Source organism: Tursiops truncatus, chromosome 2, assembly GCF_011762595.2.
Source record: "Tursiops truncatus isolate mTurTru1 chromosome 2, mTurTru1.mat.Y, whole genome shotgun sequence".
Lineage (NCBI taxonomy): Eukaryota > Metazoa > Chordata > Mammalia > Artiodactyla > Delphinidae > Tursiops > Tursiops truncatus.
The window spans coordinates 160820585-160845145 of NC_047035.1; the positions used below are offsets into that span (position 1 = coordinate 160820585).

Sequence of the window (24561 nt, forward strand, 5' to 3'; positions counted from 1 at the left end):
CCTCACCAGCATTTATTTGTGTTCTTTTTGATGATAGCCATTCTAACAGGTATGAGGTGATATCTCCTTGTGGTTTCGATTTGCATTTTCCTCATGCTTAGTGATGTTGAGCATCTTTTCATGTGCCTTTTGGCCATCTGCATTTCCTCTTCGAAAAATTCAGTTCTTCTGCCCATTTTTTAATTGGGTTATTTGTTTTACTGTTGTTGAGTTGTATGAGCTGTTTATATACATTGGATATTAACCCGTGATAGGTCACATCATTTACAAATATTTTCTCCCATTCAGTAGGCTGTCTTTTCATTTTGTCCGTGGTTTCCTTTGCTTTCAAAAGCTTTTAAGTTTAATTAGGTCCCATTTGTTTCTTTTTTATTGTCTTTGTTTTAGGAGACAGATCCAAAAAAAATATTGCTACGATTTTTTGTCGAAGAGTGTTCTGCCTATATTTTCCTCTAGGAGTTTTATGGTTTCTGGTCTTAGATTTAGGTCCTTACTCCATTTTGAGTTTATTTAGGGAGTTAGAGAATGTCGTGAGTTCATTCTTTTATATGTAGCTCTCCAGCTTTCCAGTACCACTTATTGAAGAAACTGTCTTTACCGCTTTTGTCATAGATTAGTTGACCATAAGTGCATGGGTTTATCTCTGCCAAACCATTTTCCAGAGTGGCCGTACCATTTTGGATTCCCATCAGTAATGCATTGGAGTTCCAGTTGCTCCACATAGGATACATGCTTTTTATACATTCTAAAAACAATTCCTTTCTTTCAAGTCTTTCTGAAGATGTGTTATATTAAAAATTGGTATATTATGCTGGAATTTCATATTTTTTTCCAAACACAGGTTGGTAAAACTAGTTGGCAGGCTGAATCAATTCCATTTTTCTTTCTAATGAGTTAATAGAGGCTATTTTATTTATAAGTGTGTATATATATGTGTGTGTTAATTATATATATGTTAGGAAATCGAAGATATTTTGGTAAAAATTATTAAATTCTGTCTTACATATGTATGATAATAGTTTTCATATCATTTAAATATTTTGATGAATAATTCAAAGTTTCCTAAATATAGAAAAAAAAAATCTGTTAAGTCTTTAGAGCCTTATTTATATTATAGTCTTTGGTTATATTAGAACTAATATTTCCAAGGTAGTTGACAAGGCCACTCCATCTTTATTTGGAGCATGCACCAGCCCTTGAGAAGAACAACTTAGAATAGCTGGATTACTTTAGAAAACTTCCACGGCAGTAGTAGTTCTAATGTAAGTAGAATTGGCCTCTGCAGATAATGCAGGTCATTCAGACCAAACTGGAATTTTCCGTTGCCCTTTAAGTCATTCAGTAAGGTGCTAATGAAACTTAAGAGTAAAATTTGGCGTCCCTAATGTCTAGAGTGGCAATACTGCCTCACATACAATAACATTAGTGTTTTAATACCCTTCCATTTATTGGAAAAACACCAAAAATGAAAGTGGATTTTCCAGAAGAGACACACTTGGGTTTGCTCTTTTTTTGTGACTAGTTTCTTAGGGTAATTTGCAAAACTTTTTGCAAGGCTAAATTAAATACAGGGCAGAAGTAAAATTGAACTTCAGCATTCGTAACTTTTTCTCAAGATGTGATATGTTATCAGGTAGGCTTTTTTTTAATGGCTGGCTTAATTAAATATTCAAAAGAGGCTGAGATTGCAGTTATATATGTAAATTGACATTTTTTTAGTATCTCAGCTTGAAATTATTGTTCACTCTTTCTCAAGAATGCTACCATTTAGAGACTAGAAAATTGAAGATATTTTGGTTAAAAAATTGTAATTAAATTGTGTCTTAGAGCAAGACCCAACTGTCACTGCCTTGGATTATTTCCGTGTCTTCCCTTTGGCAATGAATGCTAGTAGAAGCAATATCAAAATGCTTATCATGTAATATGAAGTAAACTCCAATACAAATACTCCTTGTGCAGACAACATCCACTCAGAAATGCTGCTCACCTGGTGTAGACCATAAATGAGAAAATTTGTAACTTTCACAAATGGCTAATTCTTTAACTTGTGACCATATAAAGACAACAAAAGGAATGCTTTGGAACAGTTAAGTCCACCTACACGCTCAAATGGAGCTATGTATGTGTATATATCCCTAAAGTTAGCTTACAGATATTTATATGTACAGGTATGCTTTTCATAGACTTGAGATTCTTTTATATCAATTTTCTATCCCTTCTCATGAATAAACTAAGATAATCATGAGCAGTGTAGTCACGTTGGTAGTGTTTATTTTTATTTATCCTAGTTTTTCCTTTTTCTTGCATCTTCTGAGCTTTTTATTACCATGTCCTGTATTGTATTGGGATAGACAAATATTGATCCAAAGAATGTATTTGTAATTAATTAGTGTATTAGTTATTAATCAGTCCTTGCTTACACCTTTTCCCTATTGTTCACCCAACTGCAGTCTTTTTTCCCTATAAAACAGAAGATATTTTATTATAGTATGTTCTGCCAAATTCTGACTGCTGGCTTTTTGTTTATTAGAATAATTGTATGATTTTGTACTGAGTATTCTTTTTGTGTTTTTGTTTTCTCTGCTTATTTCTTTTAATCATGCTGGTGGTGAAAAGAAGGGTGCATTTTATATTTGCGGTGACCCATTTTAAAGCAGTAGGAGACTGCCTGTTCCCCAGGCAGTATTAGGTGAACTATATTTGCCCATTAATTAAATGAATAAACCTTTTCCAAATTGAGTCATTTCCTCAGTGACAAATAAAGGAGAAAATTCTGGTAGTTCTCAAGAAAACCTAGAAAGTTGGTGGAAGATGTCAAGAGGCTTAAGGTCAGTAATTTGACCTTTTAATTATCTTCTTTAATTAGGAATAAATAATGTATGAAACAACTTTTAATGGAGGATAGAATTTGAAAAATGAAATAAAATTTCAACTTCCACATATAGCATTTGTGAGGAAAAATGAAACAGAAACATATATTCATGTAATAGTGGAAAAAAGGAATGTGTTTTTTAAGTTTGAGTTTGCTTAATGTTCTTCATTATTAAATTATAGCAGGATTCCTAGTAAGTATGCAGCATATTTGCATGAGTATTAAAATAATTCATCATGATTAATTCTATTATAGTAAATCTCAGCCCTAATCACAATCTGCCGTATACTATAGTGGTTTGTCAGTATTTCACATTTTACTGGAGTTTCAGTGGAACTGCAGCTCCTGTAAGCACCGATGTCATCTGAGTTCACTGTGATTAATGAGGTTCTGAAGGAGATCTAATAACGATTAGCCAGTTCCATAAAATGTTACAGAATAAGGTCGACGGGAGAAAAATTTTAAAGCTCTTCAAAATGTGCATTGTAGGGAGTACCTCTGGCAACAAATTTGGTTTCTTGAAGGATGAAGAGGTTTAACCTTGGAAACAGCTGAACTACTGGGGCAACGGTGGGAAAAGATTCCGTAGTTTGCCTTCAGATACTTAAAGGCTCAGAAAAAAGCAGGACCAGTCTGGACTTAATGGTTGAAAGTTAAAAGGAAGTAGATATCAATCTGATATGCTGAAATTTCAAAAAATCAATACTCACCAGAAACAGAATGGGCTTCGTGGATTTAATGGGCCCAGTATGGTGTGGAGCTTCCTATTACTGGAAGTATTCAGGTAGAGACAAGATACCTACTTATGGAGACTTTTGCAAACTATGTTTTTAATGGTTCAGAAGAGAGTTTTCTTTAGGTAAATTCTGAATTCCTTTTCAACCATGAGTTTCCAGAAATTAATTTCCTTCACAGTATTAACAAATTTCTTATATTGTTCTTAGATTTCAGTGGAAGCTTCAGTGGGAGATGGTTTCACTGGAGACATTGCAATTGATGATTTGTCATTTATGGACTGCACCCTCTACCCTGGTAAGGAAGGATATTTTAGTATATGAGTGTTTTCAAACCTGTTTACTTGAAACAACTGCCAAGGAAATCAATATTTCATTTCCAGAAATATTCAAAAATACTCTCAGTTCTATTCTATTCTACTAATCTATTAACCCTGGAAAAGGTTGTGAATCTTTTCTAGTAATTAGTCTAAAATCTTTGCAAACATAGTAAAGAGGTTTGAATCAGTTGTGTTTGTGTCTTATCATATGCAAAATATTAGGAAATCGTGTCTGAAGTTAAACTGTAATTCCATCATATTTGGGGGGTTATAAGAACAGAATTGGTTGCCTTATAATCACATTGTTTTGGAGACTTTAATAACCTCTCAGGTACCTTCAGTGATGTTTTACTCTCGGGCTGCACTTTAAATATTCCTAAGGATTGTTGCCAGCCATTTCCCTTCCAAGTTATGGACTTCTTTCCATTAAAAATCTAATACATATCTTCCAGATTTATATCTCCATCCTCAACCTTTCACCTGAACTCCTGACTTAGATACTAACCACCTACTCAACATCCAAACTTAGATGTACTAGGCATCTCAAAGATAACTAGGGAAAATAACCTAAAACAAACACACCCCAGGGGAAACTCATTCTAGGCAGTGCATAATGATCTAAAAGGGCTGAAATTCAAACTCCTGGGACTGAGGTTGTAGACTCTTTAATTGCATGACAAGAGAAAGCACAGTCTCCTTCCTAGAGTGATCAGAGGCTGGATAATTTAAAAATCAATCACAATAATCCATGTGGAGAGCACTTTCAAGTGCTGAAAACTTAACCTGCAGCCCTGGTCCATCACAGTGTAGCGTTATTGGTCAGAGGAGTACCAGCCTCTCCCCAGACATAATCAGAGGGCTGGATTCCAGTTCTTTCTGCTGTAGCTAATGTCATACCTCTGATTCTCCACCTCATCATTCTGGCAGGATTAATTACCATTCTCTGTGCAGTGGTTTCTATGAAACTCTGCAGAAAGCCAAATGCTTCTCTGGAAAGCCAGCAGAAGGAAATCAGAATTCAACAAGTTTACCTTTATCCCTCAGTGTCTAAAAGTAAATTCTTGATGACCCATTGCTCCCTCAATCCGATCATTCTTGCACGCCTCCCTGTCTCAGTAAATGATAGTTTATCTCCAGTTGCTTCTTCTTCATCAGCAAATCTGATGAGCCACTACCTTCACATATATCCGGAGTCTACGGCTTCTCGTTGCTCTTGATACTCTCCCCTTGGTCCAAGCCACTGTCGTCTCTATACAGATTATTGTGGTTGCTTTGTAAATGATCTATCTGCTTCTACCCTTGAACCACATAATCTCTTCTCAAAACAGCAGCCAGAATGATCCTTTTCAAACTTACATAAGCTCATGTTACCCTATCATGAGTCTTCCTATGACATCCCATCTCATTCAGAACAAAAGCCAAACTTCTTCCAATAACTTCCAAGGAATAAATGACCGGCCCTCTCATACGGCTCTGACTTTACTTTCTGCCAATGTGCCTCTAATTGATGTCTCTCAACTACAAGACCTCTTGGCTGGTCCTTGAGCACTCCAACCCATTCATGCCTCAGGGCTTTTATACCTGCTATTCTCTCTTCCTGGAATGTACTTCCCTCAGATATCCCCTTCACCCCCTTACTTCTTTCTGATCTCTGTTGGAAAATTTCTCTAGTGAAACCTTCTCTCAATCAATCAATCTCTCTCTCTCTCTCTCTCTCTCTCTCTCTCTCTCTCTCTCTTTCTCTCTTTCACACACATACACACACACACATCTCTTCTTATCTCCTTACCTTACATTTTCTGTCTCCTTCCCCTGTGTTTTCTCCACAACACGCATCCCCTTATAGTCAAATTTTATTTCCGCCATAATAACGTTAGTGGCATGAGAGCAGGGATTTTATCTGATCACTGCCATACCTTCAGTAGCATAAACAGTATCTGACACATAGTAATACTCGATAAACATCTATTGGATAGGTGGGTGGATAGGTGGAGAGATGTTTATATCTTTTTAAGTGTTTATATATTTTAATTTATTATTCTTATTGTTAAAATGTTAATTACTTCTATATGTAAGACACTATGTTGTATGTCAGCTTCTGCTGACAGCCAAATCTCAGTGGCTTACAATCACAAGCATTTATTTCTTACTCTTAAGCGTGTGGTTTGGCGTAGAAGAATAGCAGCATGTAATTCTTGTTCATAGCTCTGTATAATTCTGTGTAGTTCAACTTATGTATCTCTGTTCTGTGGGTCCTGTCTATATGCGACCCAGGCTGATGGACCAAGTCCCTGTCTGACACATTCTGTTTTTAAGTCAGAGGGTTGGAAAAACAAAGCATACTTAAAGCTTTTATTAGGGCATCATGTGTCTTCATTTCCATTGGTCAGAGCAAGTCAAGTGACCAAGCCCGACAATGGCTCAGGGAAGTATTTGCCACAGACAGGGAACTTGGCAGGGGCTGAGAATACAGAAAGTCCTTAGAAGGGAGGGAGCTGATAAATGGTTACATTAATACCATATATCACTCTGTGTATCATCTCACATAATCCTGTTTTCTTTTAAGAGTACAAAATAGTGCCTGGTCCATCACAGGTGAAGAGATCTTGAATGTTGAATAGGATGGATGCCTTTGTTATCCCAAGTTTATGGAGCAAACTGAGAAGGAGCTAACCAGCCCAAGGCTATCTAGCTATAAAGTGGCAGAGTACAATGTCTGCTTCTTTGGATCATAATGTTTATCACTATTATTATATTGTTCATCAAATACATTAACCACCCAAGGAAGAGAAAGCAATTTCCATTTTATGGGTGTGAAAAACTAAACTTAAAGGGCATCGGTGACCTGGGTAAGAATGCACAATTGAGGGTAGGAATGAGATTTTTCACCTAAGGGGTCTGATTTCAGGGCCAAATCGCCTCCCAGTCTTTGCTTAGGGAGAATGGCTGTGACCCCAGTGGCAGAGGGGAACAAAAAAGAATACAGAAAGGGAACACAAGTCATTGTTGCTACTGTTGCTGCTTTAATTATCCTGCTACATGCATTCTGGGGCTGATGTTTCCAAGGTAGAGGGAAGAGAGCTGCCAGAAACAAGGGCAGAGATGTGAAATATCAGTTACACACTGTTAGTCTCAATTTTCTGCTTTAAGTTTTGGAAGAAAAATATGGAATTTTAAAGACTGAACTGCATGGTTTTCATGTTGGCTTCATAGCAAAAGAAACTCTGGACAGAAACCACAAAGCCTGCTGAAGCCATAGGTTTCATAAAGGAAGCTGATGTGATCTTACCGTAAGATGAAAACGAAAATAAAAATTAGATTTTTAATAGAAATATTGCTCTTGATTATCAGTCAGTGTTTTGTCATGACATCATGTTAGCTGAGGTGGGATCAGTCCGCGTAGGTTCACTTACAGACATTGATTTGCTTTCAATATGAACATTATCTACAGCATGTTTCCTCCTTGATTAACAAAACAAAACAAATAAAAAACTAAAAAAAAACACAAACTATTGACCTCATGTCCAAAGAGCAGATTTGTAACCTGTAATTTTATTTTATACTAAAAGTGACTAAAAAGGAGGAGATTATTTCATTTTTACCTATTTCCTCAAAATCAACTTCTCTTTCCCCTACGTCTCCCTTGTTCCTTTTGATGACCTCAGTATCCTCGAGCAACCCAGGATTGAAATACTATAGTCGTCTTTGGCTTTCCCCTTAAACTTTTAAGTTTCCCCTTAAACTCCAAAATATTTCTCACATCTGTTCTACTTTTTCCATTACCTCTGCCATGACCTTGGTTCAAAACGCTGTTGACTCGAATGACTGAGCTTCTTAACTGCAAACTTTTATTAATTTTCCTCAATAGTTTTTATGCCATAAACTTAGTTTCTTTTCACTTTGTCCTAGACCATCATTACTTGTTCCTCTAGGTTAGGTTGTCTCTCATTTTCTAACTTCTAGTTGTTTCCAACAATTTTCAAATCCCTTCTCAATAATGGATCGTATCTCCTTTGTTTCAGTACTTCGATGATGTAGATTATCATTTTAAATCTAATTCAGGAGGAAAATAGAGAAACAGCTGTTTATGCAAGATTAATTACATTTCTAGGGAAAGTAGACAATCTTAACCATGCAATAGAATCCTATGATTCTTTGCATCGGTGTGTGATGATGTTGTCTGTTCCCAGAGTAGATAATGATGTGGAATAATGGCAAAGTTAAATAGCTTTCCCTTCACCTTGAATTAGACCTTCAGAGTAGATTTAGGAAGAACTGTTGCCAGACATTCAGATTTTAAAATATTATCCCAAAGGAAGTATCTGTTTTGCATTATTCCTTCCATCTTCCATCAGAAAAGCAAGGAGTGTGTGTCTTTTAGCAGAATACATGCAACAGGAGTTTTCTTTCTTGTGTCCAAGATTATTGGTGAGATAGCTGGGTTATTTGGAAAAATAAATCTGTGACGACATAGCATCACAACACACTGTTTGCAAACTGAAAAAAAATACCTACGCACTTTTCATCAAAGTTAAAATTTCAGAATTCAGCATGTGTATTAGATTTATTAGTTACTAGAACTACTAATTATTAGAATGAGTATCACTGTCCAAGGAATTAGTGTTTTTCTTTTCCCAGGAAAGTTGTTACTAAGTCAGTGACATATCTTGCAACTGATGATACCTTCCTTAAAATTGAGAAAGTATGGTAACTCTTTAGAGAATGCTTAACAATTTTTATGACGTTCCTCCCTTACCCACTGAATGGTTTTTGTTGTTGTTATTGCTAAACTGGCTGAGTTGATTGAATTTTTGACATCCCTCCTCCTTCACCTCAATATCTCACCAGCTTTATTTGTGCTTGATCAAGTCTCCCTTCTTTCTGCAAAGAGTGATGTTTGTTTCAGTGGCAAAATGTGTGAGTTCTTTTGTGTTCATTTTTCAGATATCATCTGCAAGTTTTTTGGGTTTTTTTTTTTTGCGGTACACGGGCCTCTCACTGCTGTGGCCTCTCCCGTTGCGGAGCACAGACTCTGGACACGCAGGCTCAGCAGCCATGACTCACGGGCCCAGCCGCTCCGCAGCATGTGGGATCTTCCCGGACCGGGGCACGAACCCGCGTCCTCTGCATCAGCAGGCAGACTCTCAACCACTGCGCCACCAGGGAAGCCCCACCTGCAGCTTTTTACCTTCTAATACTAAGCTTTGGTGTATCCATTACATTTTTATCAGGATAGTAAATTAAATGAAAGCATTTTGCTTTGAGGTCCTCTTTTATCCATATTTTTCAGAAGGAAATATAGCCTCTGAAGAAAATTTTAGAAATGTTGGAAATATTTGCAGTTCAGTAAAACACTTCAAGGCAAAAATGAAGAAATTTGAGACTCAGTGATTGTAATCTAAAATATTCTGGTTTTATTGTCTTTGGTGTAGTGTCGTAAAGTGATTGAGCATATACCTAGGGAAAAATTTTGCCCAAAGCCTATGGTCCATGCAACTTAGTATTTTATTTATAAGATCTTATGAAAAACCCAAATGAACTTATTGGCCAACCCAATAAGTTTCTAGAAAATAAAATTCGACAAATAACTGGTTTAACCTATTTTAAATTTAAAACTTTAAAATTTTGTCATCTTTTAATTGAAGGAAATGCTAAATACCAAAAGTGGAGAAGGCTGTTGAAATACTTAAATTTTAGCTTGAAAATTGTCCAACTGCTAGTTAAGTTTATTTTTAGTCACTTTCAAAGATAGTAGAATGTCTTTAAATATGGAAAATATCCTGTGCTACCTGGAAAATTTTATTGAATCCATGTGGTAGAGCAAAAATATTTCAAAAAAGAGCTGATTTGCTACTGGAGAAAGAAAAAAAAAAGAGACAGTGCATCATATGAGGCAAAGAGCTGTGTCACAATTGTTAATAAATCATATCCAAAGAGTAGCTATGTTTCAGTAAAACCTACTATCCTAGGAAGTAGACCTAGCACAGACACTTTAGTATGATTATGCTAAATGTAGTCGTTTCAGCTTGTGGTTATAACCCCAGGTTATTATGTTAAGTGCAATAGGAACAATAGGAAACGCTTTTCTTCTGGTGCTGTAGATATTTCAAATTTTTAATTTTTCTGAAGATTGATTATGTTTAAACCTCAAGTAGACTTTTAGATTTTTAAATTAAATGTATTTCTTAACATCAGAAGTCACAAGAAAAAGATACGCATTGTTACTTGGAGATAAAGAACAACCATGCATATTAGTCAAGTAATTCACACAGTTGTGATATGTCTAAAGCTGGCAATAATTTATCAAGGGCTTAGGATGTTAAAATTTTTACTTGTTTAATTACCAGTGTGGGAATAGCTGTCGGGAGGGAAGTCTAGTATAAAAGAAGTTGGAAAGTCTATTTTTACCGGAAAGATTATACTAGGGTAGCATGAAGTATATCATATTTGTTACAAGGAATTCACAGAGCAAGGAATTAGAACATTGAGTCCATCTGGAGCCTGAGTCATCTAGGGTGACAGCTGTGCAGGTGAGTTGGTTTCCCTTTGGCTTAGGGATGTGGAAGAAAATCAGATCAAACCAGACTAATCTCTGCTTCTTGGTGTTCAGTTATTTGCATTTCACCTTTCAATTTTGTCTCATCTGCAAAGCTTTTAGTGTTTTTTTTATTTTAAGAGCATTAACTCTACCATTGCTACCAACTTCAGCATTTCTAAACAATCATAGGTTTAAAAAAAATCACAAGTTTTGCTATGGAGTGAATGTTCCAATATTCATATGTTGAAACCTTAACCCCCAATGTGATGGTATTTGGAGGTGGGGCCTTTGGAAGGTAATTTGGGTTGTTGAAGTTGATGCCCTCATGATGGGATTAGTGCTTTTATAAGAAGAGGAAAAGATGTGAGATCTCTTTCTCTCTGCATGCATATACCAAGGGAGGCCACGTAAGGACATAACCTGGAATAGAGCCCTCAGAACCCAGCCACGTTGGTACCCTGATATTGGACTTTCAGCCTCTAGAACTGTGAGAAATAAATTGTTGTCTAAGCCCCTCAGTCTGTGGGATTCTATTATGGCAGCCCAGACTGACTAAGATGGGCTTATTGTTCTAGGTATGTTTTACTATTAAGGTTGTTCACAATTTATATATATATGTATATTTTTTTGCGGTACGTGGGCCTCTCACCTGAGTTAAGAGCAGGATTTTTTAATAAGAAATACTGCTCTGAGGCATAGCAAAGTAAAACAAACTGACTTCGTGTTCCTTACATGAAAGTATAAACCATCTGTGAGGGTCAGAGATGTGTCAGGAGGCTTGCAGTCCTTGCCATGCCTCAGGCTCCACATGATGTCTTGGTCTAACCATGTGTCTGGGCTCTGTTTTACTTCTACATGGCAGATCCCAAGGAATCAGTGGCAACTCCATCTTTCCAGTTATACCACCATTTCCAGAATTGGACTTTGGAGTAAGAAACACTTTCTTCCAATAATTCTTTTGGTGCTCTCAGATACAAACATATTACACTTATCTTTTAAGATTCACTAATTCTGGTAGAATAACAAAGAGTAATGAGGAAAGGACAAAGAATTTTAAGGTTTTCCTATTTCTTTTTTAGAGTAGTGATATTTTGACCTACCTGGGATCCAGGTCATTTTACCTGGATCATTTCTGAGATAGAAAATGAGTTGTCTCTATTTTTCCTGAATATAGACTCATCTACCTCCTTTTTCTAAGATAGCCACGCATGTCTATGATTTCTTCTTAAGTGAGGGACTGTTTCCTAGTATAAATTGAAACCAGGCCTAAAGATGCAGTTAAGACTACTGATTTTAATAATGTGGCAGACCAGATGATCTGAAAACTATAACACTACATATACCTAGAAATGTCAAATGTAACATGCATTTTTTTAAATGTTAAGCTGAGGTTACAAAAGAGAAATGCCCACATGAGAGAAATAGAAAAATAGAACAGAAAGCATAATGTGATTGCCAGAGTTAGGGAGTAAAGAGAATATAGGATGGATGAGAGGCAGGAAAAGGGGAGAGGAGGGCCAAAAGGGGTATATCGTCCCTGGGTGGAGGTACCAGTGGGGTTCCAAAAGAAACAACTCAAAGTTAATCTAGAAGGACTCTTCTACAAACTAGATCATAAGGGATTCTCACATAAAAATCAAGCACAAAAAATTATGGTTGCCAACCTCCAAAATAGCCCCCAGTAATCCCCACCTCTTGGTATTCATGATCTGTGGACCAGGCACCTCCCATATTGAGTAGGACTGACCTGGGTAACTAATGACCCATGTGGCAATGACTGGGTGTGATTTCCAAAGCTAGGCTTCTGCTGTCTTCTTTTGGATCACTCACTCTGGGGGAAGTCAGACACCATGTCTGAAGGATACACAAGCAGCCCTTTGGAGAAAGCCCAGGAACTGAGACCTCCTGCCAACAGTAGCCTAACTTCCCAGGCATGAGCCCCCTTGGAAAGCAGGTCTTCCATCCCCGGTCAAGCCTTCAGATGACTGCAGCCTTGGCTGACATCTTGACAGTAATCTTATGAGACCCTGAATTAGAACCCACCAAGCTAAGCCTCTTCTGTGTTTCAGACTTACATAAGTTGTGTGAGATAATAAGTGTTTATTAGTTTAAAATTCTAAGGTTTGTGGAAATTTGTTATGCAAAAAATAGAAAACTAATAAATAATTTAAAATATTAAAGGACTCTAAGACATAAGAAAATAGCATGATGTTGTCCAAAAAAAAACCCAGAAAATTTTGAAAGAAGTAGCAAATTGGCCATCGTGAAGTGAGAAGTAAAATCAGTGAAATAAAAATCCCAGCGGATGAATTAAATAGCTGAATCAATGCTGTGATTAGTCTTCTGGAGAATAACTATGAGGAAATTTCAGGGAGCAGCAGAGAGAGAGAGAAAAGGAAAATAGAAGGGTTAGATTTACTTGAAGGATAGATCATAAAAGCTAATGGAGTTCCAGAGAGAGAATAAAGAAAATGGAGGAGAAGCAATTTTCAAAGATATAATGGCTAAGAATTAACATAAGATTTAAGAAGCCTATTCAACCTCATGCAAAATATTAGAATAAATCCAGGTCTAGGCTTATGGAAATGAATTAGAAAAAAATAAATGAAAGGGAAGATTATGGTAAAAATAGCCAGAGATTAAAATACAGTTAAAAAAGAACTGCAATCAGATTAATAGATGACTTCACAATAGCAAGAATGGAAGTAGGAAGACAGTTGAAATTATTTTCAAAGTTCTGAGAAAAAATAACAGTCTAGAGCAAAGCAAAATTCTTTCAGGAATGAGGGTGAAAATAGGCACTCAGAGCATGACATCCAAAAACAAACAAAAAATGATTTCACTGCACCAGACTCCTACCAAATGAACTATGTAAATGTGAACATTTAAAGGAGACAGAATGAGCTCAACAAGGGCTGAGATGCAAAAGGGAAGAGACAGCAAAGAAAATGGCACACGTACGGGTAATTCTAGATATACCAGTGGATGATGAGCATGTGGTATGACCAGAATGTTTATACGCTACTGAGAAGTATAGAAATTGATACAATTACTTTTGAAAGCAGTTTGGCATTATCTAGTAAATTTAGATGTGCATCCTCTGTGACCAAGCGATTCCACATGTAGGTACCTCAGGAGAAATGTACAAAGAAACAAAACCTCAGAGTCAACTCAAAAACCACTGATGGTAGAATGGCTATATAACATATGTTACATATTCATATAGTGAAACATTATACAGCAGTCAACACAGCTAAACTGCAAGAACACACATTAGTTTGGATGGATGAATGTACAATGTTCAGAAAAAAATCAAGTTGCAGATTATATATAGAGTGGAGTCCATTCATCTAAAGTTTGAATCTAAACAACATTTTATTTATTTAAAAAGGACCTACATGGTGCTCCATGTATATGGTCACTATTCTAAGAATTTATTCTAAGAATAAATTTATTCTAAGAATCTAAATAAGTTATTTAGTCACATAAGCTAATAAGTAAGCACTGTAAGATGTTATTTGGTATATATGCAAATGAAGAAAATGTAAACACAAATGAAAGCAAAGAAATAAAACACAAATTTCAGTGTACTGTGAACCAGGAGAGATGCCAATGAGGGGATGGAGTCAGAGGGGAAACACTGGAGGGTTCAAAACTGTGAATTTCATTTCCATAAACTGGAAGGTAAATATATGGCTATTCTTCTTCTTCTTTAAACCAGGCATATATTTTATGTTCCTTCTTATATATGTATAATATATTTCATAATAAAATATAAAATGATAAATGAGAGAAGTTTGAGTTGCACCAATAGACTAATAGATCAAAAAGTGGCCATTCATGTGAAAAAAAATTGTATTTAGATTCTCATCACAGATAATAGATAACAGTAGAGCCCAGAGGGAGGAAAGATCTAAATATGAAAAATAAAACTATCAAAATTTCATGGAAATTATAGAAAACATATTTATGATATTAGAATAGGGAAGATTACTTTTAGTGAAATTTTAAAGCACAAACCATAAAGGCAATGATTGATATATTAAAATTAGAGTTTTTTTATTCTGAAAGACACCATAGAAAATGGCAAGACTAGATTAGGAGAGCATATTTGTCACTTAGACAAATGATTGAGGATTAGTATGGAGAATATGGGATTAATTTAAACCTGTAAATTAATAAGAAAAAGACAATGGATTTAGTAGAGAAAAAGAGCAGGGTATGTGAATAGTTAGTCAAAAACGAGAGTAAGATACTTGTGTGGCCCCTAAAAAAAGTCTCAATAATTAGGGAAATACAAGTTAGAATATCAAGGAATTATTATTTCAGACCTGTTACCCTGGCAAACATTAAAAAAAATCTGATGATGCCAAGTGTTGGCTGGAATATGAGAAATGCACACGTTTCTGGGTGGAAATGGGTAAACCACCTTTGAAAACTACTTAAGTTGACTGATTACATACCCTATAACTTTGAAATTTCATTTCAAGGTACCTTGCCTTGGAAATACTCTGGCATATGTTTGCAAAGAGAAATGTACAAAGACATCCATTGTAGCACACTTTATAGATATTGTTACTGTCCTGCTTGAGAAGAGATATACCAGCTACAGAATATTCGTACATAAATATTTGACTCCAGGTATTCATTTAATTGATTACCCTAACCAGTTAAATGAATGAATTGATTCTCTATGTAACAATAGAGATAAATCTGAAAAATATGTTTGGAGTCAAGATTGCAAATTCAAAAGAAATATGAATATTATTTATGTAAAATTTTCTAAGACACAAAATAGTGTATGTTTTAAATGGAACATGTATGTTTGAGATAAGGATACAAAAACATGCATGAAGACTCACTATATTCAGGATGTTAATTCTTCCTAACTTGATCTATAGAGTTAATGTAATCTCAATCAAAATCCCAGCAAATTATTTGGTGAATATAGAAAAACTAATTCTGAAGTGTATATTGAGAGGCAAAAGACCCAGAATATCCAACACAATATTGAAGGAGAACGAAGTTGGAGGACTGACACTACCCAACTTCAAGACTTATTATAAAGCTACAGTAATCGAGACAGTGTGGTATTGGTGAAAAAACAGAGAACTGTATCATTGGAAGAGCATAGAGAGCCAGAAATCTACCCATGTAAATATAGTCAACTAATCTTTGACAAAGGAGTAAAGGCAATTCAATGTGAAAAAGATGGTCTTTTCCAAAACTGGTGCTGGAACTAGACATCCATGTGAAAAAAAAAAAAAAAAGAATCTAGACACAGACTTTATATCCTTCGCAAAAGTGAACTCAGAGTGGATTGTAGACCTAAATCTAAAATGCAAAACTATAAAATTCCTAAGATAACATAGGAGAAAATCTAGATGACTTTGGTTATAGTGATGACTTTTTAGATACTACACCAAAGACAATCATTTAAAGAAATAATTGATAAATTATACTTGATTAAAATTGAAAACTTCTCTGTGAACGACATTTTTAAGGGATGGAGAAGACAGTTCACAGACTGGGAGAAGACCTATCTGATGAAGGCGTTATCCAACATATACAAGGAACACTGTAAGCTCAACAGTGAGAAAATCAACAGGTTAAGAAACAGGCAAAAGATCTGAGCAGACATCTCACCACAGCAGATACATCGATGTCAAATGAGTATATGAAAAGATGCCCAGTCAACCAAGATGTCCTTCAGTAGGAGATTAATAAACTGTGGTATATCCAGACAATGGATATACTATTCAGTGCTGGATTAATATCCAGACAATGAATACTTTTCAGTGCTGGAAAGAAACGTACTATTAAGCCATTGAAAAGACTTGGAGTAAACTTAAATACATATTAATAAGTGGAAGAAACCAACGTGAAAAGCCTACATACTGTATGATTCTAATTATATAACATTCTGGAAAACACTATGGGGACAGTAAAAGGATCAATATTTGCCAGGGATTGGGGGCAGGGACGGACAGAAAAGCAGAGCCTAGAGGTTTTTTAGTGTAGTGAAACTATTCTGTATGACACGCTAATGGTGGAAGCTTGTCATTATACATTTATTAAAACCCACAGAATGTAAAACACCAACAGTGAACGCTAATGTAAACTGTGGAAAAGCAACAATGGATTGTTGAGTTTGCAAGGAGAGCCTGCACATGCATACCTGGTCTCTTAGTTTCCTCTTTTCGTGGAGACAGTTAGCTGAAGGAAGCCTGAGATGTGCAGCCTGAGATGTGCTCAGCTCTTCCCTTCTGTAGTTCACAATGGTCAGCTTCTGTATAGAAATTTCCAGCACAGGTTATAACTTAGTCTGTGTTTCACACTCTGAAAGATTACCTGCCTACAGATACAGGCTATTTTTTTCCAGTATCAACTTCATCCGTAAAAAGGTTGATATTTTGATCTACTAGCTGCCCTACGCTTCAGTCTTAGTCCTTAATTGCTTCAAAGCCTGAGCTAAGAAATAAAGTACTATTTATTGGACTCTCCTCAAGTTCCCCAAAGCACCCACATCCCCAGTCCTCTAGACACTGGATGTGTAATATTGCTCAGGTCTTTTCTGTCCCCTGCAAAACATCTCTGCTTTGGTTTATTAGTTACCTGGAAGCTCAGCTGTTCTCTCTTCCCCATGTCAGAGCCACCAGCAAATCATTCTCCACGCTAATGCCTGATAAGTATTTCTTGAAGTGGAAATTTTATATCTTGGTGTTTCTCCACAGCTTTTTATATTTACTTCAAAATCCTGGTTGGTCCCACTTAGCTCTCTGTGACCTGGTAACCCTCTCCTCTCTAGTCCCGTATCTGATGGCTCCATCAGATGCATTCTTACCATATCCCAAGATAGTCTTCTTGTCAAACTCTCACAGTATTCCAGAAAACAACAGGAAAATACATTCCTCTGTCTTCACATGAGTCTTTTCTCCTTGCCTCAAAAGACCTTGTACCCTTCTTTATCTACCCAGCAGCAAATCATCCTTTAAAACTAAAAAGTGTATATGTATAACTGCATCACTTTGCTTTACACCTGAAAATAATACAACATTGTTAATCAACTATACTCCAATATAAAATAAAAAGTTTAAAAAAAATGAAAACTAAAAACTTAGTTTAAACATCACCATGCCAGGAAGTCTTCCCCATCTGAGACAGAATTTTCCTGTGTTCTCTTAATATACTGTACAATCTTAACCTTTGTTCATCTATTCATTCACTCACTCTGTCATCCATCCATCCTTCTATCCCTTCTACCATCCTTCCATCCCTCCTTCATCCTTCTATCCGTCTGTATATGTATTCACTCACTTCACAATGATAGTGTACCCACCATATACCATGGTCTGAGGATGTGAATACAGGAGTTAAGGGATAGGTGTCATTTTTGCCTCCATCATGTTAAAATCTCTATCCTAAACTTATCCCATGGAACTGTAATGAAGGAATTTCCTGACTGCCTTATCCACTAGCCTGTAAACTCTTTTATGGCAGTGACAGCATGTTTGGCTTTAAATCCACTACATCTACCATGTATATGACACAGAGATGTTATTAATAAGTGCTTATTGGATAGCTTACTGTCTAAGTTAATCAACTTCTATAAATTTCTTCTAAACTCTGTAATATCAGAAATTATAGCTTATTTAAATATTTCTGGGTGAATACTTTTGGTTTGGGTCTATCTTGCAACCTTGAATCCCAGCTATGTGGGGATATCTGAAACAAAGAGGAGATGTTAAGTTCGTTGTAGCAGTGGAAGAACAAAGTTTATTCACCTAGTGAACTAGAAGGTTTAACCTGACCTTGACTCTGGTTCCTAACGCCAGTACCTGGGATTCACTTTTTCCTGCTGATCTTCCAAGCCCTGTTCTTGAGCCTCTCATTTGTTCAGTGAGCTCTGAAGAGCTTTTCAATAATTTCCATCTGCACCTTCACTTATTTTTATAATCAAAGATATCTAAAGTTATTTGCCATTACTAAAGCCATGAACCCCAACTTATATGCTTACATAAAGAAGTTCAGCAGATTAGCAAATACTATCAAATATTCTTTATAATGTTGAGTGTGAAGCATACTTAATAAAGTTTATTGTGTGAAATCTTTAAAGAAATGGAAAAATCTGCAAAATGATACTTGTCTATTATTTCAAGGTAATTTGCCAGTGAACCTTCCAACTCCACCAGAAACTTTAGTTCCAGTAAACTTACCTCCACACAACTGTACCGACAATGAATTTGTTTGCAGCTCTGATGGTCAATGTGTTGAAAATATCCAGAAATGTGATTTTAGATATGACTGCCCTGACAAATCAGATGAATCATCCTGCGGTACGTGAATTCCCAAATTTTGCATTAAATATAGCCATAAAACTGATAAGAAAATACTAGTGTTATCTCAAGTAGCGTGGCATAATGTCCTAGTTAGAAAATTTCAACCTGGCTTAAAGCAGTTTCTTAACATAAAGACTATTTGTATAGAAAATGATAGAAGAATCAGCATACATTCTTGTATCATGTCCAACAAGAAGTGTCTTTAAATTAATATTTAAATTCAAAATACTTGTTTTCATGGACTTAGCTTGATTCCAGAGCTATCATTTATCAGTTTTATTCATCCCCCTTTTTGTCTCTGCTTGTCACAATCACTAAATAGAAATGTTTAGGGAAGAAGCATAATACCCTCAAATTAGATGAATCTGCTCAAATTTTACCCTTGTCAAAACGCACACATAAAATGAATACTATGTCAAATGTGCAGAATTAATAAGAAAACCAATCCTAGTACATGTGGACACTTCAACGGCTAGGTACTGTTGAAAGATGGTTTTCATTTATTGACACTTGCCAATCTATGGCTTCTCCTGAATGGATCAAGGCAAATTATTTAATTTAGAAGTGAACTTCTCCGTCAAAGATACAAACTGAGAGGAGAAAAATTAATCTGTGTCTGAATGGGCAAAACACAGGATCAGAAGGAATAAACACTTGTGATTTTTTTCCCCTTCCTTGCTCTTTATTAAGTTGTATGTGAATTTACCATAATATTGATCAAGTGTCTTGATAATACTGACGGTTTAGAACATACAGATAATATAGTGTATAGTGAAATTCTAATTTATCTTATGTCAGCCTCGTCAAGGAATTCTAAAACTTAAAAAATACAAATACACAATAAACTAATCCAGGCCAAAAAACCTCATAAAATCAAAGCTAATTCACTCTGTGAATAAGATGGGACAGTAATTAACTCGAGTTGGTCAGAAGGATGTACTGTGCATCACAGATGTAAGATAATATAATGGACGATTCTGTGGTATTCAGACGCCCTCATGGGAAGGCACTAAAATCCTCTTCTGATCACACATAAGTCGACTTTGTAAAAGTTTTCACAAAATCTAATTAATTACACCTAGTGAGCATCTTTAGTAAATACTGACTTTCTTCTTAGTTCAACTTTGAAATTTTAGTAATGCCATTTATGATTGGATGGGAAGTTTTGATAAGTTCTGTAAATGTCCTGAATGAATGTCTACTATTAAATTATTAAAATCATGGGGATATTTATTTATTTTGATTAAACATGAATTATTACCATTTAGTTCTGAACAAATTGTGTCTTGTCTTCGCCACCTCTTTGTAAAATGAACTATTGTGATAAATCTGCTTGTCATCTACAGTCATATTTTGTAATTTTTTCATTGTGATAAGAATACAATATAAGATCTACCCTCTTAATAAATTTTTAAGTGTACAATACAGTATTGTTGACTGTAGGTACAATGTTGTACAGCAGATCTTAGGTTGCCTGAAACTCTATGTCCTCTAATTTTTAAAAAATCTATAATGTTTAAAATCTTGTTTAATAATATGAACAGGAGTCTATTGAATTCTAAATCTCTTCACAAAATAAGTATAATTATATGATCAATATTAACATCAGAGATTAAATAACACACCTGAATGTCGTGATTAAAATCACTTTTTTTGATGGAGTTTTCCTTCTCAAATTTTATGTTAAATCATGAATTTTATGTTAAATCGTGAATCGAAGTACCACAGTCCATAGTAGTGGTAGCCTATGCTGTCACCGTTTATGCCGTTTAAAACCTGGAGTACACACCAGGCTTTCCATTGTATACACAAGACCTCATTGAGTTGATTCTTTTCTTTTATTCAAGAAGTAGAGGATTTAAGACAGACAGACACATGAACACATCAGAGAGAGAAGGAGAGAGAGAAGGAGAGAAAAAGAAACATTTGTTTTCACACACAACTTATATATTTAAAAAATCACTGGACTTTTAATTTTGTTTGATATTAGAATACAGTCATTACAAGAATATTGAAAACTTTCAAGGAAAGAGGTTCAATCTAAAAGCTGTTGTAAATCTTATAGCTTTGAATTTAAGTAATTTGGAATTTGGGATTTAGCTTTGCGATAATACTGTGAAAAAAGAACAGACCTATCAGAACTTGGAGGTCATATAAGCAATGTAAGTGTTGTGTCAGAACAGAGTGGCGATTCTTAAATTGCTGCTTTCAGAGCGAATTAAAATCTCACTTCTTTATGAAAGCAGAATCTTCAGTATGTGCGTTTATTTCCATATTTCAGTTAATATAGATATTTGAATATAATACACCTAGATTTCTTTAAAACTTTTCTAGTGATTATGTAAACAATTTGCCTAATTCTTTCAGTTATGCCTACAAGTTAGATTATAATTTAAAGAAACCCCAAGAGTAAGAAAGTGCTGATGCAGATGGAAATCGCCATTTATTAATACATTTATTGTGATTAGCTCATCTTATCTCTGTCCCGTCCTATTCAAGCTATGGAAGTTTGCAGCTTTGAAAAAGGAAGCCTGTGTAGATGGTACCAGCCAATCTCAGAAAAACTAATTCAACATTCAAACACATTCAGGTGGGGACTTGGTAATGGAACCAGTATTCATCATGGGGAGGAAAATCACAGGCCGTCGGTGGATCATACAACGTAAGTGAACACGCATTTGGAACATGTCTGTTAGGGACTATTTATTAGGCAGTTCCCAAATTCCTGCCACACCACCTTACCCTAAGTTAATGCTCTTGTAAAGATGAAGGTTTAAGTGAGAGCATAAGTGGGCTAAGTGTACTCTTTCTTACAAAATTAAAAAAAAATTTTAATTAAAAAATAGTAAATGCTCTTATAAAAGTCATAGAAACCAGAGAAAAGCATGAGTAAATAAAGAAAAATTATTTGTAGTATCACCACTCATCGAAAAGCACTGTTAATATGTTGTTTTAGAATTATCTATTCATTCCTTCCCCTCCAAATTTCTTTTCTCCTTTTCTCCTTTTCTTCCTTTTTCAGCTGCTCCTCCAACACCTTGCCCCTTTCCCTCTTCTTCCAGTCTTTGCTCTTTATCATCATTTATTTTGGTCTTTTCTTTCGAGGTTTAATAACTCATACCTTTCCCCTGTTTTGTTGTCCACAAATATATTGAGTGCCCACTTCCTACAAGATCCCATTCTTCCTCTTTCCTTTTATTGATTTCAAGGAAATGTTACTGAAGACAACAAAGGAATCCCCATTTATATTACAGAGAATCTTTTCCAAACCTTTATGCCTTCACACTTCTCCTCAGTTAAAGCTTCATGACCCCCAGTTCCTAGGTTGCTGCTTCAAAGAAAACTAAAGGTATATCCACTGTCCAGTCCATCATTGCCCTGGCCAATTTGACCTTGTACTCAAGGGGACCACGGTATCTTAAGTGTACAATGATTTTTCTTTCCCTGGGCTGACTTTTTCACCCTGGTTTTCTGAGCTCCCTTTTGTTCTATGAAAATGGTTCCAGTTTTACCATCATTTTATTTAAACGTCTGCAGCCAGGATGCCCAAAGTAATAGAGTAGTAGATATTCATACTGCTTTGTTTTGATCACATTTGACAGTTGGCAAGTAATTTTTGAAATTTCAGAATACAAAATTTCCTTGGGCTGCTTCTGACGTAAAAAAGCACAGGGTAATTTCAGAAAGTTTCTGTGGCTCATGCAAATAAGCCATACTTCATTAATAAACTGTATTTCTGTAAGGAAAAAGGCAGACGAGAATCTCACTTCTAGGTGGTAAAAGTATAAACAGAAACATGGCAGCATATAAGCAAAGGAATATAATCGGCTTTTAACTTGTCTCTGACCCTCACCCTCTGCCTCCAATAGACTGCAAATTCCTTGAGGAATTTCAAGGACTGTGATTCCCATTTATTGCATTATTTCTAAGACTCATTATGTATTAAGTCCCAGTAATTATTTGTTGAGTGAGTTAGTTGATGATTAGGATCAATATATTTTTGCTTTAGAATTAAAGGCTACAAGGCACAAAATTAAATATATTTTAAATAGGAATACTTAATAATCAGATAATGATGAATGGATGTGCTCTACATGACAAAATCCTGGAGAAGGGGGCAGTTCCTAAACTTCTATCTTCTCTAGTTTTCCTCTCCCCTTCTCTCTAGGTCCTTTCTTCAGCCAAGGAAGGTCTGACATTTTTTACTTTGTGAAACAGTTCTTATATATCATTTATTCTACTCTATGGCTTATAGTAGAACTCCAAGCTCAGTTTGTCCAAATTATGGGTTGCTTTTTTTTTATATATTTAAAGGGGAGATTTTCCATTTAGAAAATGCTTTTCTCTCTCAGGTATCTGGCTCTAGAGATTTAAAGCCAGGTTTTTAGACTACTGTGTCTGAAACAGTTTTCAAGACCAGTTTTGAAAATCAAAAAGCTCAACACCAGTTCTTTCTGTCTCTTTACTTTCTATGATTCCACTTCACCCTAAGTAAAGATTGCTTCTGGCTTGGGTTGGTAAGGAATATTCATAAGCAAGTGCAAAAGAAAAAAAAATCACATTACTATATTTCAAGATATTCTCTCACTTCATACACCTAATGAAGCAATAAAACATCTAGAAGAGTCATGGTGGGGTAGGAATATGTAGGGAAGTTTTCATCGTGCAGATGAGTCTTCAGTAAGGTCTCAGCTTTTACCATTTCATTTCCATGATGAAAAACAAGTCAAGTCATAGTCTAAGCCACAATCTGTTGTTTTGTGTTCACACTTTAATGGACTATTCTTTGTACCTGAGGATCTAAAGTGCACTCTGGGTCTAAATTAAGGGTTGCATCTTTATTTTTTACTTGTTTGTTTGTGGGAGAGTAACACCATTCCATACAGCTGGTGCATTCAGCATTTGTATATGAATTAGAAATAGTCATCTCTTCTTCTAGGGCTTCTTCTGTGTGGCCATGGTCTTAACACGGGGCATGGTGAGTGGATTCTCCCTTCATCCCGCTCAGCAGGGACCAACTAAGGGCACCTTGCATGATTTTTTTTCCTAGAATTGGAATCTAAATATTTATTTAGAAATAAATATTGTTCTCAACTACAACCAGAGAAAAAATAAAGTAAAATCCCTTCAATGTAAATATCATCAGTTGCAATTTGCATGTTCTTTTGAGATTGGAGTTGGATGAAATTTCTGTTTCCTCTAACTTATGCAGTGAGAGGGAATATTTAATAGAAAATTTCTTTTCTTGGTATTTTGGGAAAAGCACCCTAATCTAGTTAAACAACAACTACACCACACGCATACACACCACAGAAGAAAAATGAGTTTATATCCATTCGTGCTCCAGGAACTACTAGGAAACTTGGCAAAAACATTAGTCTTACTCAGCTGAGAATTGTTTAAAAAAATTATTTGCTTATTATTGAATCAAGGTATTTGGATTACCTAGCATCTGAGCTTTGTAGCTAATTCAAATTTAAATATGTTTAGAACATTGAAGATTTGGAAGTGTTGTGTAATGATTCCTCATGGTTTGTAATTTCATAAGATCTCAGAATCCTGTACTCTGACCTCCATAATCAGTTCAATAAGCCAAGGCAGTTTTGTTTTGTTTTGTTTTGTTTGTGGTACGCGGGCCTCTCACTGTTGTGGCCTCTCCCGTTGCGGGGCACGGGCTCCGGACGCGCAGGCTCAGCGGCCATTGCTCACAGGCCTAGCCGCTGCGCGGCATGTGGGATCCTCCCGGACCGGACCGGGG

At 35.8% G+C, this 24561-nt stretch overlaps 1 protein-coding gene across 1 annotated transcript in view; it reads left to right on the forward strand.

The window, feature by feature from the left end:
- The window catches only part of MALRD1 (MAM and LDL receptor class A domain containing 1), a 661524-nt gene that overhangs the window by 257827 nt on the left and 379136 nt on the right, over positions 1 to 24561 (forward strand). Inside the window, exons 20-22 of the mRNA XM_019933374.2 lie at positions 3817 to 3904; positions 18624 to 18800; positions 21303 to 21465. Coding sequence (XP_019788933.2) covers positions 3817 to 3904; positions 18624 to 18800; positions 21303 to 21465 — 428 coding nt within the window. The remainder of the gene's footprint in view (positions 1 to 3816; positions 3905 to 18623; positions 18801 to 21302; positions 21466 to 24561) is intronic.